Source organism: Armigeres subalbatus, chromosome 3, assembly GCF_024139115.2.
Source record: "Armigeres subalbatus isolate Guangzhou_Male chromosome 3, GZ_Asu_2, whole genome shotgun sequence".
Lineage (NCBI taxonomy): Eukaryota > Metazoa > Arthropoda > Insecta > Diptera > Culicidae > Armigeres > Armigeres subalbatus.
In genome coordinates, this window is record NC_085141.1 from 371,807,169 (window position 1) to 371,823,967 (window position 16,799).

Consider the following 16,799-nt stretch of genomic DNA (forward strand, 5'->3'; position numbering starts at 1 on the left):
GCCAGCAGATTCGCCTCTTTCAGGAAAAAAATGCCGCCTGGGGGAAGCGGAATGCAAGCAGATAAAGCTGCGGTGCTGTTCTAAAGAAACACGCAAATTCTAACAGCAGCCGACAAAGGTTTCGTGCCGTGAGTCGAGATGTGCAGGGATAAGGATTGAAACTACTTGATCAAGCATCGATGAACGACTAATATTCTGGATCCGAAGTCAGACCTGAACATACGTACGGGCGGAAAGAGATTTGTAGACAAGCGTCAGATTGGAACCAGCGGGACATCACAACAGAGGCAGATTTAAAGGATCAATGGGGTGAAACTTTCATGCAGCAATAATAAAAAAAGTTGACCACAAAGTAAGCAGGCAATGATGGTCAGAAAGTGATACTAATAAATAAGTGAGATACTACATTAAACATTTGCATTCCAAACCATTGAATTTTATTTATAGATGTTATAGATAACTAAATATTTTTCTTTAATTTATTTATTACAAAATACGTTTTAAAATACATGAATATTTTTCTTCTGAATCATTCCGTGCAATTCAACTGGTCCCAGTGTATCTTACCTTATCTACAGAGAATCGTTGCTTTTGATTTAGCAATTTGGTATCCAATGAAACGTTTTGCTTTGTTGTCAGCTTTTCGTCTGCTTCTGCTGCAGAATTCGACCCGCATTTAATCCTGAATGAAATATAAACCATAAGAACATTTACAAATTAATCTTAAGTTCAATGATAATCTGATAATACTCACATAACCTCGTGAATCTGTCGGTTCTGTTTTTTAAGCCGTTTTACCATGTCAAGTAAAGTGTGGCGCACCGTTTTGCTTAGATGATCATCCTGCCCAATTTCACCGATAATTTTCTCCCTTCTACAACACTGACGCTGCTTCTCATCCTTGAACAGGATATCCCGCAATTGCATTTGATCGTTGTGAACCTAATGAAGTATGTTTAAGAATATTTTGTTTATAGTACTATCATCAATTTGGTTACCTACCTTTGCATCTACTTGTGATATCGCAAAACATTTATCTGCATTCTGTTTAATCATACTACTCAACAATTTGTTATCGAACCTCAACATTTCGTTTTCTTTTCGCAGAGCGGCAATTTCCGATGGCGTTGCAGAATCTTTTGAACTTTGGATGTGAATTTGCTGTAGATAGGAATGTTTGGGTTATTTCACTATTTACAGAACTGCATTTTCGATTCATACTTACCATCATATTGTCTCTTACTTCTGTGCATTTGTCAGTTTGCCTTTGAGTATTATTCAAATTAGCATCGGGTGAACCCAAAACGAGAACCTTGCTAAAGCCCTGAATCAGATCATTGCACTCACGAGAAAGCACATTTTGCAAATCCACAACCTTCTGCTCGAGCTGCTTTATGTTATACTGTGCTGGTAATAACTTCGTATTATTCTCACTTTTCTGTAGCTATAAAAACAGATTAAAAATATTTCGTTTAATTCTATCACCTTACTTATTCGTATCTTAAAAATAAGGTTTTCCCCTTGTTTCAAAATCGTTAATAATCAATTCAGTTTACAAGCCTGTTGACGCTCTAATGCTCGAACTCTGAATTGGCAATGAAACTTATTCACTCACCTTTTCGATTAGGTCACATTTAACTGCAAGTTCAACTTCCAGTTTCGTGATACGCTTCTGTTTAGCTTCACATTCCGCCTTATGTTGGTTACACTTCTCTTGGAGTTGTTTAATCTTCTCGCACAACTGATCATACTCATCGTCTTTACCAAATACAAATGTGTCATGTAATATCGTAGCTTCTGATTCATTCTTAGATGATGCTTTAGGTTCTTTTGCGCCACCTGCTTCCAGTCCTCGTTGTTCATATTTAGGGAAATCAAACGCCGACTTGGTAACGTTGCTTTTTTCTTCGTTGTTAGCATCCTCTTGTGCCGTTCTAATTTCTTGTCCGTTTGACCTCAGCTTACTGGTTGTTGATAACGGCCGTTTATTCCGAAGGTACGATGGTATTCTGCCCAATTGATGAAATTTTTGCTTGCTGTTAACGTCCACCTCGCTACTGTTTAGTATGCAGCAATGGGAAACGTGTTTTGTATGGTTTGTTGGTGCTCTGGTGGCAATAGGCAAGTTCGAAATTTTCACATCAGTTGTTGTGTTGGAATTGCTATGCCAGCTTGAAGCCCGCTGTACGCTGCCTGGCTGGCGAGGTTTGATCAGAGCGTCGGTTGATGTCCTTTTTGGTACATCGCTGTGAAGTTTTGGCTTTTGAAACACTGCAATGATTCACAAGGGAATTAATAATTATGTATTGCATATAAAACCATCGAGTATCATACTTGTGGATTCCGCTTCTTCTAACTATTAGAATATTTCAATTTATTGAAGATAATTTTCAATGTATGTAAGCTGATCGTTATAAAGAACGAGATCTATTCTTTCACATGTCAAGTAAAAATTTGAAATGAGCATTCAAATGGTTTACCCCAAAATAGGTATGTATTATTGTTGTAGATTCATAATGGGTAGCTAAAATCAACTACGAACGAGACTTACCTGCAAATATAAGATCCTGATTGATACCCCGAATTGATTTTGCGGATAACAGTTATAGTAACAGCAAGAGATTATGCGTACCACTACACTCAATACAGTCATACCGTGCTGAATGGAGACAACTGTTGTGTACTGCAGAGGCCTCTTCCCGGCCTAAGGTTAAATAAATAAAGTAATAATAACTCTCAATCCTTCCTAGTCATTTCATTCATCATTACTTGTACTGCTTCAGAACTGTGTTTAGGAGCTTCTAATAGTTATACAAAACCATGATTTGTTTTTTTTCGTCTCTGAAATACAAGGGCCAAAGACTAATTGACTAGATCTTAAAAATTGCTCGATTTTTTGTTGTTGCCCCTTAGAAATATTTTTTAGGGCAAAAAAAAACGAGGGGGAGAAGAAGACATAATTGTTTTTAAATATTTGTTTCGGCCATTTCTGTCTAATTCTCATAATAATGAGTGAATGAAGTGAACCGTCTTTTTGGTAACTTGGCACATATTTCGGCGTGTGTATAACCTTCACTAGCCGGCAGTGGTAACATGTGAATTACTGCCAAATTTAGTTCGGGAGTGAGAAGATGTTAGCTATACTGCAGTTCCAGCGATTCATTCAGACTGCCCAATAACTCATGACCAGTCCGAGCTCACTTTTACTTGCAATAGACACCGTCTGTTATGCAATTTCAATTCAAAAAAAAAATGGATCATACTTTCTGGATTTTTTGGTTTGCCAGTACTCGAAATATCGAAAAGTATGTTAAATAAGAAAATATATATTTACCTGAAAAGGTCACTAAACGGACGCCAATCCATTGTCCGTGCAAAAAAAAATTCAATATGGGTCATTCCATACCAAGTGACCGAACCACTTGTAATCGACTTTCACCGTTTTTAATCAAATTTCGTGGATTTGTTTATCTATCGATTATATGTAAAAATCCTAATTTGTTTGATGATTGGGCAACCCCTCGGCAAATGGGAGCACCCCCCGTTTTTGACGATTTGTAAAAACCATATTTTTGAACAACTCATATCTCGGACAGTTTTTAAGCTACAAATAACTTCTTTTTATGCATTTTGAAGAGAATTCTTCAAACTTTTTGAGAAAAATATCGATTTTGAGTAGAAGTGTTGCCAACTCTATTGTTTTTGCGTTTTAAGTATAAAATCGTATTTTTCTGCCAATGAGTATATTTTTATTTGGAAAATAACACCAGCATCGTGTTCTCCAGAAAATTTTGTATAAGAAATACTCGAAACCCCAAGGTACTATGAGCCGTTCTCGAGTTATGGAGTTCTGAATAAGATTTTGTTATGCATACCGAACCTTTGCCTTTTATGGAATTTCCAATAATTCGAAGATATTGTTTTCTTCAAATAAATTGTAAAACATGTAACTTGAGCCTTTGAATAGAAAATAATGGACTTGGCAACGTAGTCACTTTGGAAGGAATAGCTTTTCTGTATTGTTGTAGAGCGTACTATTAAACTATTACTCACATAGATACTATATTATTTAACCTGCTATGGAAAGATTTTTTTTAAATTTTATAAAACATTTATTAGTTTCGAAAGCTCTCGGCTCATATGCCGTTGAGCGTTACGGAGCCGAAATCTTTATACTATTTTATTCTTACAAAATAACGTTAGATTAAGTGAACCGAAAGACTCGTGTTTCAATCTGGATTAGGGAATACAGTATCACAGTAGGGAAGGAGGAAACGAATAATACTAAATTTATGACGATGATGAAAACATTGATGAAGTTCTTGTTTCATTACTGTTACGGGACATAGAAATGAAACAAGAATTTCATCACCGTTAAACAAACATTTTCTTAAAAACAACAAAGTAAAGACATACGAAAGGCAATGACGACAAAAGAAACGATACGGTTATCTAAAAAACCCTGATTAATTTACCTAGCGGTAATGGTGCCTTTCTCGTGCATTATGGAAATAGTATTTTGACCATAACTTTCGAGCCCATAATCCCAACCAGTAAAATTTCAATAGGAAACAATGGGCCAGGATTTCCCGTAAAATGCAACATGGTGCGAACAAATCGATTAAGGGCAAGCCCCTAAATAGTGGATGAGACGCACACACACACATACATACACAGACATCACCTCAATTCGTTGAGCTGAATCGATTGGTATACAACACTATGGGTTTCCCGCCTTCTATAAAAAAATTGTTTTTGGAGTGAACATAAAGCCTTTCGGTACACTTAGTGTTCGAGAAAGGTAAAAATAAATTAGGTCATAAGGAAGTAGACTTTCACTATGTTATTGTGGAAAAATAATGTATGAAAAGGCAAATCATTATGTTATTGGTATTTGTACGTACAGAAGGAGAGGGTTAGTGATTTGTGACAGGTGGGAGGTAAGAGGGTTGAAAATGGCGAGAAACGTTGGATGTAATTTTTAAACGTATTTTGTAGCTATATAAAAGGGAGAAGAAGACCTTAATGTCAGTAGTAGTCCACTAGAGCAGAATTATCCACGAAAAGTTATCCAGAAACAAGCTCAAAATAATTTTCCTAACACGAAATATTTGTATTTTACTACTACTTTATTGGTCTACCTTATCGGTGGTGACGAAATCGAGGTGGTAGAAGAATTTGTGTACTTGGGCTCACTGGTGACTGCCGAAAATGATACCAGCAGAGAAATTCGGAGACGTATAGTGGCTGGAAATCGTACATACTTTGGATTCCGCAAGACGCTCCGATCGAATAGAGTTCGCCGCCGTACCAAACTGACAATCTACAAAACGCTCATTAGACCGGTAGTCCTCTACGGACACGAGACCTGGACGATGCTCGTGGAGGACCAACGCGCACTCGGAGTTTTCGAAAGGAAAGTGCTGCGTACCATCTATGGTGGGGTGCAGATGGCGGACGGTACGTGGAGGAGGCGAATGAACCACGAATTGCATCAGCTGTTGGGAGAACCATCCATCGTTCACACCGCGAAAATCGGACGACTGCGATGGGCCGGGCACGTAGCCAGAATGTCGGACAGTAACCCGGTGAAAATGGTTCTCGACAACGATCCGACGGGCACAAGAAGGCGAGGTGCGCAGCGGGCAAGGTGGATCGATCAGGTGGAAGATGACTTGCGGACCCTCCGTAGACTGCGTGGCTGGCGACGGGTAGCCATGGACCGAGCCGAATGGAGAAGACTCTTGTATACCGCACAGGCCACTTCGGCCTTAGTCTGAATAAATAATAATACTACTTTATTGAAGCCATGAGCTCTCTCTCACTCACCATGTAATCAAAAATTGTCAACTGTGTGTGTATTAGGGTGGTTCAAAAAATCGATTTTGCTCCACAGTGCTCATCTGATTCTTCACCATGTTCTGAGTGTCCTCTGAAAATTTGAGCTCATTTGGATTAAAACTGATTTAGCACAAGCCGTTTCAAGTTTGCATGCAAATTGAATTTGTGTGTGCTATCTTTCGCGCCACGAGCAGCAATGTTGCCTGTTGATGAGTTATGCAATTACCTCCAGAAACGGTATAGATTAATTTCGATTACTAATTATTGGAACGATTAAATGAGATGCGGTTTTCACTGAGTGAAAGCTATTGAGTATTTCTTTTAGCTATGTAGGTTTTCTTTTAACATGCGCTTGATGGGGAAGCGTCATTATCAGTATAATGAAAAAATAAATTTCTCCATACTAATTTGCATGCAAACTTGAAACGGCTTGTGCTAAATCAGTTTTAATCCAAATGAGCTCAAATTTTCAGAGGACACTCAGAACATGGTAAAGAATCAGATTAGCACTGTGGAGCAAAATCGATTTTTTGAACCACCCTAGTGTGTATATTATCATAGTATGAAAATAGTAGACCAATAACAAACATCATAAAAATGGTCTTCTTTGAGATAATGATTTTATTTGCTGAATTTTGAAAATAAATGGATAATATCTGCTGTTTAACGGCCAATATACTTTCGCCATATTTTTTGCATTTTTTACTCCTAGAGAATTCAGATTTTCGTAAACCATGTGACATATTGTTTTAATTTCTAATAGTTGACCCTAAGGATGCCGAAAATCTTTGCAGAAGAAGGAGCCTTGCTGGAACGACAACTAAAATTGTTTATTCTACCAGAACTGCCAAACTACGTGTACCAATAATTCAACTGAGTGTTATTTCAAAAAATTTAATCTATTAGTGCTGAGGAACAAATTGTAGTTATTCAGATTAATTTTTAATGGAAAATTTCAGGAAGAGAAATGGTTTTTCCGTCTAACAATGACAGTGGGGTCAAAGCCCACCGAAGGGGCGGTTACCCTCCAATACCTTTTCGGAACTAAATCTATCACATGTTGTACATATGCATAATCGAGTTTCAGACATAGTAAGGACAGTTGCACTCTGGGGAAAAGGGTGACCATTAATCGAAAAATTTACTATCTCGTATTTGTCTAATTTATATATCATTTGAAAGTATATACCCTAGATAAAAGAAACGGAAAATATTGAAGCGCTATGTTTATTAAGTCAAAATATGGCTGGCTGGCGAAGTGAAAAAAGCTGATAAAAATAAAAAATCGTTCCATACTTTGATTTGTATGTTATGAAGTCAATTTTTCTCCAAATTTAAAGTTTTATATACCATTTCAAAGCTGAAAACTTTAGCTTTTCGATGGTTTAGTTTATGTTGCACGCAAAGATTGATATCAAAAAGTTGTAGAAGAAAAACTTTAACTATCATAACTCTTCGCTATAAAATGGTCCCGCAAACCTAATGTCCCCAAATGTCCCCTCATCTGTAAATTGGGGATTGAAATATAACCCTAGTACCACCTTTTAGTGAGTGATTTGCTTGCGCATATTTGCGCTTTTACGAGAACGCTGCAATCAAAGTTTTCTTGAAAATTGTGGTTTTTATTCTCTATACCTCGTAATGATTAAAAAATGGTCAACATTATTACTAGAAATATGGTTGTTTGCTATTTTATGCAAGCTGTATTGGAAACAAACAAAAAAAAACGCCCAAAAAAAATTGAAAAAACATTTTTTTCGCCGGTTACAATTTTTTGAAGGGTTAACGATGGCCTTTAAGGTCACTCCTGACGGAATCCAATTTTCAAAGTACTCGTGTTTTCAAGGGCACACCATTCGATACGGAAGCAACGCACAACTGTCATTTTTATTTTTTCAGCTTTGCTGCGTCGAAAAAATAAAAATGACAGTTGTGCGTTGCTTCCGTATCGAATGGCGTGCCCTTGGAAACGCGAGTACTTAAAAAATTGGATTCCGTCAGGAGTGACCTTAAAGGGTTAAAAAAGGGTTCTTAAATATTCCTTCACATAATATATGTTCCATAGAAACAGTTTTCATTGAAAAAATATTTTTGGCCGCCCATTTGCATGAAAATTCCCCATAATGAGTTGACCAGATAGTGCTGGCAGAAACATTGATTTCTTGCATATGATTTCAACAATCAACCTTCAAAGCGTTGTAATATTTCCAGCAATGCTTATTCTTCTACAAACTCTTTCAGCTTCTCTCAGTATTGAGCCAGATGATTGAATTGACGATAAAATAAAGCCGCTAAGAGCAAAAATGCAAAACATACATTTTTCCATACTAATCTCCATATAAATTTCAAACGCGATGCTGTAAATGGGGAAGCAACCAATCGAGTTGTGTATGTGTGTTATGTATGTGTCAATGCGTATATGTTGTATATGTTCGGAAATCAGTAAAAAATCTACAATGTTCACAGTGAAAAAAGGACTTTTCATTTTTAAAATCCTGTATCTCAAAATCGGAACATAGTACCTCGGGGTTTTAAGCGTTTCCAATGTAGAAATGGTCGAAGAACACGTTGGTGAGGTTATTTCCTAAATAAAAATATACTCATTGGATAAAAAAAGCATTTTTCACACAAAAACTTAAAAATGGTTCATTTGGCAACACTGCACATCAACAAATTATTTATTTATAAATTCCTTGAAAAATTTTCTTTTGAATGGTTACCTTAGATTCATTATAGACCTCATAGTTCCAGAGATATGTACAAAACAATATGATGAGTTTCATACATTTGTCCGAAAAGGGGGATGTTCTTATTAATCGTGGGGTGGTCCAATCACCACGAAATTTTGGTTTTTGGGGTATAACCCATACATAAACAATTGGTCAAAATTTCATTCAATTCTAAGAAAGTCGATTGCACGTTTGCATTTTTTCTCGGTCACTTAATATGGAATAACCAAGCTACTGACATCCTATTGTTTAGCCCATCGCCAGATCGTAGCGAGGATGTCCTGGGCTATAATTTGTTTTCATACTGCGTTTCAATGATGACAGCGGGCTATGTCTATTGATGATGATGACACCGCGCTTGTCACCGGCTCGGGAATAACCCATGTAAAAACAAACATACCCCTGAACAACCCAATCCTTTGTTTATAAAGAAAAAGCTGACCGCCCAGAGACGAACGCCCAAAATTGATAAGTTGGAGAGACATTTTTCTACATTCACAATTTATTTGGAAAACTGTTTTGATTCTCCAGAATATTTTATTAATTTTTTTTGTTTATCGAACAACTAATGCTAGAAGTTGAAAACGAATATAATTTAGCAAAAATCGGTTTGTCCATCGTCAATTGATGTACGGTCGTACGGATGCCAATTTTGTTTAATATAGAAACATGGTCAATCCCATACACAGTGTATTTGACTCCATTTCACCGAAAGATTGGATTTCGATTTCCAAAGCTGTCCACTTTCATCATAATATTCTTCCCAGTCAATAGGAGCAAAAAACGAATATAAAACAGCTAAAATCCGTTTGACCATCCTTGAATGATGCGCTGTCGTATGGATGCCAACTTTGGTTTATATAGGGGGAGAGGTTCAGTTGTGGGTTCCGTTCGGTTAAGGGCACCCCAACGTATCTTTTGACAGTTAACAGATGCTGTTTTTCTGACAAACATCATTTGTTTGCTATAGTAACATGCGAATTGAAACTTGGTGAGAGAATTCCATTATATACATATATTTAACAAATTATATTGAAACTATATGATTATATACCATATAAAAAATAACCATCAGGGCACCCGATTGAAGCGATTTGGATAGGAAGAGTGTACTAGTATTGCAAAATCATGAAGGTTGACGTGTCACAAGATGGATTCCAAGATTGAACGGAAATTGGCCACTTCCCTAAGGGAACCAGGCCCTGGAAGTATCCGGATGGTGACCAGTTCGATCTTTTTGCCTTTCTCGTATACTAAGTATACGGTAAAGGCTATATGATCGCTCCAAAAACAAACTTTTTATAGAAGGCCCGGAGACCCATAGTGTTATATACCAATCGACTCAGTTCGACGAATCGAGGTGATGTCTCTCTGTGTGTGTGTGTGTGTGTGTGTGTGTGTGTGTGTGTGTGTGTGTGTGTGTGTGTGTGTGTGTGTGTGTGTGTGTGTGTGTGTGTGTGTGTGTGTGTGTGTGTGTGTGTGTGTGTGTGTGTGTGTGTGTGTGCGCGCATAACTACTCAACAAAATGTCACTCATTTTTCGGGCACTTAGCCTCAACCGATTTGCTCGCAACAAGTTGCATTCGACGCATAATCCTGTCCCATTGTTTCCTATTCGAAATTGGCCAGATCGAACTATGGGATCGAAAGTTATGGCCAAAATACAAATTCATTTGAAAAAATCGCGTAAAAAATGTCACTCATTTTTCGGACACTTATCCTCAACCGATTTGCTCGCAACAAGTTGCATTCGACGCAGAATCCTGTCCCATTGTTTCCTATTTGAAATTGGCCAGATCGGACTATGGAGTCGAAAGTTATGGCCAAAACACAAAATCATACGAAAAAATCGTGTAAAAAATGTCACTCATTTTTCGGGCACTTATCCTCAACCGATTTGCTCGCAACAAGTTGCATTCGACGCAGAATCCTGTCCCATTATTTCCTGTTTGAAATTGGCCAGATCGGACTATGGGATCGAGAGTTATGGCCAAAATACAAATTCATACGAAAATATTGCGTAAGAAATGTCACTCATTTTTCAGGCACTTATTCTCAACCGATTTGCTCGCAACAAATTGCATTCGACGCAAAATCTTTTCCCATTATTTCCTATTGAAAATTGGACTATGGGATCGGAAGTTATGACCAAAATACCTTTTTCATAAAAATCGCAAAAATGTCACCTATTTTTCGGACACCTAACCTTAATCGATTCACACGTAACAAGTTGCATTCGACGCAGAATCCTGTCCCATTGTTTCCTATTGAAAATTGGCTAGATCGGACTATGGGATAGGAAGTTATGGCCGAAACACCATTTTAGCCTTTTATACGAAAAGGCTGTATGTTCGCTCCAAAAACCAAACTTTTACAGAAGGCCTGGAGACCCATAGTGTTATATACCAATCGATTCAGCTCGACGAACTGAGATGATGTCTCTGTCTCTCCCACTTCATACGGGAGTTTGGCGGAAAGACGGTCATGAGATTTATATCATAACAAATATTGCCCTCCGCTCGCGTGATGGGAATGACATTTTCGTTTTCTTTTTGTGTAGTCGGAGCTTCAGTTCAACTAAGATCCAAAAGTGATATCTGTAGTAGGCAGTATAGGGTTAATGTATATTTACAAACGATTATAAAATAATCATATTGGAGCATTATTGTTTTTAGCGTTTGCTCTATTGAATTATTCAAACTGTCAATTTAACACCTTAATAAAGATAAAAAAAAACTGTTTATCTGGCCTCCCGGCCGAATTTCTAGCGGTGTAACCTTGGGTGTAACTTTACCGGAAACGTTACTTTAAGAAAATATTGGATAGCACTATTTGAATGTGTATACGTGAAGCACGAGTATTGGTGTATTCATGATATGAAAGGAGAGGCTGCATATCCACAGCTAGCTCATTCTTTAGACTAAATTCGCGGACAGCGGACGTGTTTTTTCCGGACGCTGGACACCTTTAAAATTAAAATGGATTCACCGAGCGGATCCCACAATATCCTTAAAATATATGACTGGGTGAAATAAAACAGGGTTATGTACGTCAAAAAGATTGGAAAAGGAAACAAAAATGTCGAAATTCTTATTAGCATATTGTAGATCAAGCTGAAAACCGAACCGAGGTCCCGCGAAATCGCATTTCCGGATGTTGCAACTGCATCGCGAGTAGTGCGCAACTGTGCCATAGTCGGGCATCACTCGCGATGCAGTTGCGACATCCGGAAATGGGACAAAATATGATTTTCGGTTTTCAACTGGATCTACAATATCTTTGCCATAAATAATCTGATTTTCATAGAACGGACAAAGAAATTTGTCTTTTTTACTCCTAGCCACTAGCTCATCTTTTTTCAAGCACACACATTTTACGAAGGTCGAGAAAGGCACCATCACCGCTAGGTGGATTAATCTGGGTTTTTTTTTTTTACAGGGGAGAATGCATTTACACACTAACCCAGTACACGTGCATTGTAGTTGTCAAACTACCACACGGAAGTGTACTGGAGTGTCGGACTCGACCATACCGGTAATACCGACTAAACTCCCTTGGGCTCCACCATCGTTTCCCCCAGGAACTACCTCGCAGTACTACTTCTGGGGGGATGGTAGTACTAAGCGTACTCGCTCATTATCGCTCACACAGGCACTCGTCCCATGCGAAACTGACTTGGGTGCTCGCTCACCATTCACTCCATTTGAGTCTTACTTGGATGCTCTCCCGGGCGCTCCGCTGCCATGCCTCGAGGTGTCAATAGCGGTAACTGCCTGGGCCTACAGATATTACGCTACGACACTCCTGCCTCAGCACGAGCAGATCAATCACACCACTGCCGAAGCAGACCACACGCTACCCTGCCGAAGCAGGGACACTCCCCATGCACCACATGTGCACAACTGTAGGTGTGTGGGTACAACCCACTGCTACCCTGCCGCCGAAGCAGCTTCTCCAAAGACCATTCGCTCCATGTGACCCTTATTCGGGTGCTCACTCTAACACTCCACTGCCATGCCTCGAGGTGTCGATAGGTCCCTCGACTCTTACCTCAGCATGTGCAGTCCATACTCAGACTTCTGCTGCGCTTCGAGGTGACAATAGCGGCGACACGCTATGACACTCCTGCCTCAGCACAACCAGATCACTCACTCCCTGCCGAAGCAGCTCACGCGCTACCCTACCGAAGTAGGGACACTCCCCAACTCACTCTAACACTCCACTGACGTGCCTCGAGGTGTCGATAGCGGTATGTAGGGACAAATCAACGATACTACGCTACGACACTCCTACCTTAGCATGTGCAGTCCATACTCAGACTTCTGCTACGCTTCGAGGTGACAATAGCGGTGACGCGCTATGACACTCCTGCCTCAGCACAAACAGATCACTCACTCCCTGCCGAAGCAGCTCACGCGCTACCCTACCGAAGTAGGGACACTCCCCATGCCAATTGGCACTCCCTGGGCTTGTGCTTTTGAAGCGGCACACAGTCGCTTTGATAGAGTCTGATTACGGGCACTTGTGGTTTTTTGGGAGGGATTTTAGCAGAGCCCACTGCTAAATCCCACCACGCCCTAGGCAGTTCTCCCTGACTCGCAGACAGCTGGGGAGGGGTCGTCAAGCCCTTGGACATGGTCCATGCTGTCCCTGCTGTCCCTGCTGCCCCATGACCAGTTCGATCTAAAACCATCGAAATGTACTCCAGTGTACTTGTTTTGCAAAACCATGAAGTTTGACATGTCGCAAGATGGATTTCGAGGCCGATCTGCAAGTGACCTTTTTTCCGGGAGGAAGGTAACTCCAGTACTCCCCGGAATAAACCCGAAACCATGGTCATTCCATCAAAATTGACCTCGGTTCCTCAAACTATAGGAATTTTGTGAACGATTCCAGAAGATTGCTTGAAAATCCGTTAGAAATTGGCAGAGCTGCGTGATTTTGAATTTTGTGTGCTGCCGTAAAGTGGGGGTTGGGGACGTACGTGTTAACTAAGTAGGTACACAAACGAAAATAAGCACATATGGATATGCAGATGATCAAGATTTGAATTTCTCATACAAAATGTACAAAAAAAAACATTTCAGCGAAGAGATTGGATTGATTTTCAAAATTTTCAAAAAGTTGCCTAGCGTTGCGATACTTTTTGAAGGTCAGTCCTATTATTGCGTCATTGCATGTAATTCTTATGGAGATCGATACCACAACAATAAGAACTTAGCACTGCCGCAATAATAGGCTCGAAGGATTCAAATTTTTAATGAATAATGTAGAATTTTCATCGTTTTGGACGGAATTTTGTCAAACAAAAGTTGTTCTTGTCGTTAATTCACAGAGTTTTAGCGTATCCACAATTGTATTCAATGCTATTATGTCCAGAATGGACTATTTTAACACTACCGCAACATTAGGGCATACCACAACGATAGGACGTTCTACCCTACCAGATATGTCCCAATTTATTCTTTCTGTTTTTTTTTTTTTTTTTTTTTTTTTTTTTAATTTTTTTTTTTTTTTTTAACTAATTTTATTTGCTAATTATCTGATACATGCATTCATCTCTTAGACTAGGTGTTCCGTGTTTTCTTAACACTATCATCCTTATTTGCTATGTTACGCTTTTAGTTATTATTAATACATTTCAATTGCCTCTGGCAGTTAGAATTTTTTCCTCTGGTTGAATTAAACCATGTAGGAATTACAATGTTTTCAACTTAAACTAAACTTAACCTATTTTATACTAAGGGAACAAGGAGTTAATCGTTGCAATAGAAGATTGCAACGATTTTTGTCTAAAATTGGAAATTATTTTGTTGGACATTTGTTGCAATGTCTCAATATTAGAAATTCTATGAAGTTCATTGGTACTATACCACGGAGGCAACTTCAGAATCATTTTCAAAATTTTATTTTGAATCCTCTGGAGTGCCTTCTTTCTGGTATTGCAGCAACTAGTCCATATTGGCACAGCATACAACATGGCAGGTCTAAAGATTTGTTTGTAAATCAAAAGTTTGTTCTTAAGACAAAGTTTTGATTTTCTGTTTATAAGTGGATATAGACACTTAATATATTTGTTACATTTGGCTTGAAGGCCTTCAATGTGATTTTTATAAGTTAATTTTTGATCTAGCAGAAGTCCTAAATATTTAGCTTCGCTAGACCAATTAATTGGAACCCCATTCATAGTGACAATATGTCTGCTAGAAGGTTTCAAATAAGAAGCTCTCGGCTTATGTGGGAAAATTATAAGCTGAGTTTTGGAAGCATTCGGGGAAATTTTCCATTTTGCAAGTAAGTGGAGAAAATATCCAAACTTTTTTGCAATCTACTACAAATGACACGAAGGCTTCGCCCTTTGGCTGAAAGGCCCGTGTCATCTGCAAACAAAGATTTTTGACACCCTGGTGGTAAATCAGGTAAGTCAGAAGTAAAATGTTATACAATATGGGCCCCAGTATGCTGCCTTGGGGACACCAGCCCTTACAGGTAATCTATCAGATTTAGTATTCTGATAGTTTACCTGCAGCGAGCGATCTGATAAATAATTTTGGATCAGTTTAATGATGTACAGAGGAAAATTAAAATTCATCAATTTTACAATCAAACCTTCATGCCAAACACTGTCAAATGCTTTCTCTATATCAAGAAGAGCAACTCCAGTCGAATATCCTTCAGATTTGTTGAGCCGAATTAAGTTCGTAACTCTTAATAACTGATGAGTGGTTGAATGCCCATGGCGAAAACCAAATTGTTCATCAGCAAAAATAGAATTGTCATTAATATGAACCATCATTCTATTTAAAATAATCTTTTCAAACAGTTTGCTTATTGAAGAAAGCAAACTGATTGGGCGATAACTAGAAGCCTCAGCTGGATTTTTGTCCGGCTTCAAAATTGGAACAACTTTGGCGTTTTTCCATTTATCTGGAAAGTATGCCAATTGAAAACATTTGTTAAATAAATTAACCAAAAAGGATAAAGAGCTCTCAGGAAGTTTTTGATAAGTATGTAGAAAATACCATCATCACCCAGGGCTTTCATATTTTTAAATTTTCTAGTAATAGATCTCACTTCATCCAAATTAGTTCCCAACGAAGGGTCAAAAACATTATCTTGGTTGAGAATGTCTTCGAAGCTCCGTGTAACCTGATCCTCAATTGGACTAGTGAGACCTAGACTAAAATTATGGGCACTCTCGAACTGCTGAGCAAGTTTTTGAGCCTTTTCGCCATTTGTTAATAAAATTTTATTTCCCTCTTTAAGCGCTGGAATTGGCTTTTGAGGTTTTTAAGAATTTTGTTAATTTCAAAAGGGTTTCGAACTGGGATCCAACTTCGAGACATTATTCTCAAAGTTGGTATTTCTCAGAATAGCGAAACGTTTTTAATTTCATTTTGCAAATCTCGCCAAATAACTTTCAACGCGGGATCGCGAGTTCTTTGGTATTGCCTTCTTCTCACATTTTTAAGACGGATCAGTAGCTGAAGATCGTCGTCAATAATAATGGAGTTGAATTTAACTTCACATTTCGGAATTGCAATGCCTCTGGCTTCGACAATTAAATTTGTCAAAGATACGAGAGCATTATCAATATCACTTTTGGTATCGAGAGGAATATCAACATCAAAATTCCTATCGATATACGTTTTATATAAATCCCAATCAGCTCTATGATAATTAAAAGTAGAGCTGATTGGATTATAAATGGCTTCTTGTGAGATTTCAAATGTCACAGGAAGGTGATCAGAGTCAAAGTCAGCATGTGTTACCAATTGGCCACACAGCTGACTTGAATCCGTTAAAACTAAATCAATTGTAGAAGGATTTCGACTGGAAGAAAAACAAGTTGGTCCATTGGGATATTGAATAGTATAATATCCCGCAGAACAATCTTCAAATAAAATTTTACCATTGGAATTGCTTTGAGCATTATTCCATGAACGGTGTTTGGCATTGAAGTCACCAATTACGAAGAATTTTGATTTGTTGCGAGTCAGAATTTGAAGATCAGCTTTCAACAAATTCTTTTGCTGCCCATTGCATTGAAAAGGCAAGTACGCTGCAATGAAGGAAAATTGTCCAAAATTTGTTTCAACAGAAACTCCCAAGGTTTCAAAACTTTGGTTTCAAACGAAGAAAATAATGTATGTTTGATACGTCTATTAATGACAATGGCGACCCCACCACAGGCGCTGTCAAGACGATCATTTCTGTAGATAAAATAGTT

The 16,799-nt window shown here is 38.4% G+C and overlaps 1 protein-coding gene across 1 annotated transcript; it reads right to left on the bottom strand.

The window, feature by feature from the left end:
- Window positions 1-420: 420 nt before the first annotated feature.
- On the bottom strand, window positions 421-2,473 carry LOC134223612 (uncharacterized). The gene is made up of 6 exons (XM_062702803.1): window positions 2,335-2,473; window positions 1,616-2,271; window positions 1,226-1,444; window positions 1,003-1,161; window positions 755-942; window positions 421-682 (listed from the first exon to the last, which is right to left on the bottom strand). Coding segments are annotated over exons 1-6 (1,362 nt in total). The 5' UTR covers window positions 2,336-2,473; the 3' UTR covers window positions 421-543.
- Between the last annotated feature and the right edge of the window lie 14,326 nt (window positions 2,474-16,799).

Excerpts from the sequence above, each read along its gene's own strand:
- LOC134223612 (XM_062702803.1), bottom strand. Across the intron at positions 1,445-1,615 it reads AATGTGACCTAATCGAAAAG|CTACAGAAAAGTGAGAATAA; the intron begins GTGAGTGAATAA and ends CTGTTTTTATAG. Across the intron at positions 1,162-1,225 it reads AAGTAAGAGACAATATGATG|CAAATTCACATCCAAAGTTC; the intron begins GTAAGTATGAAT and ends TCCTATCTACAG.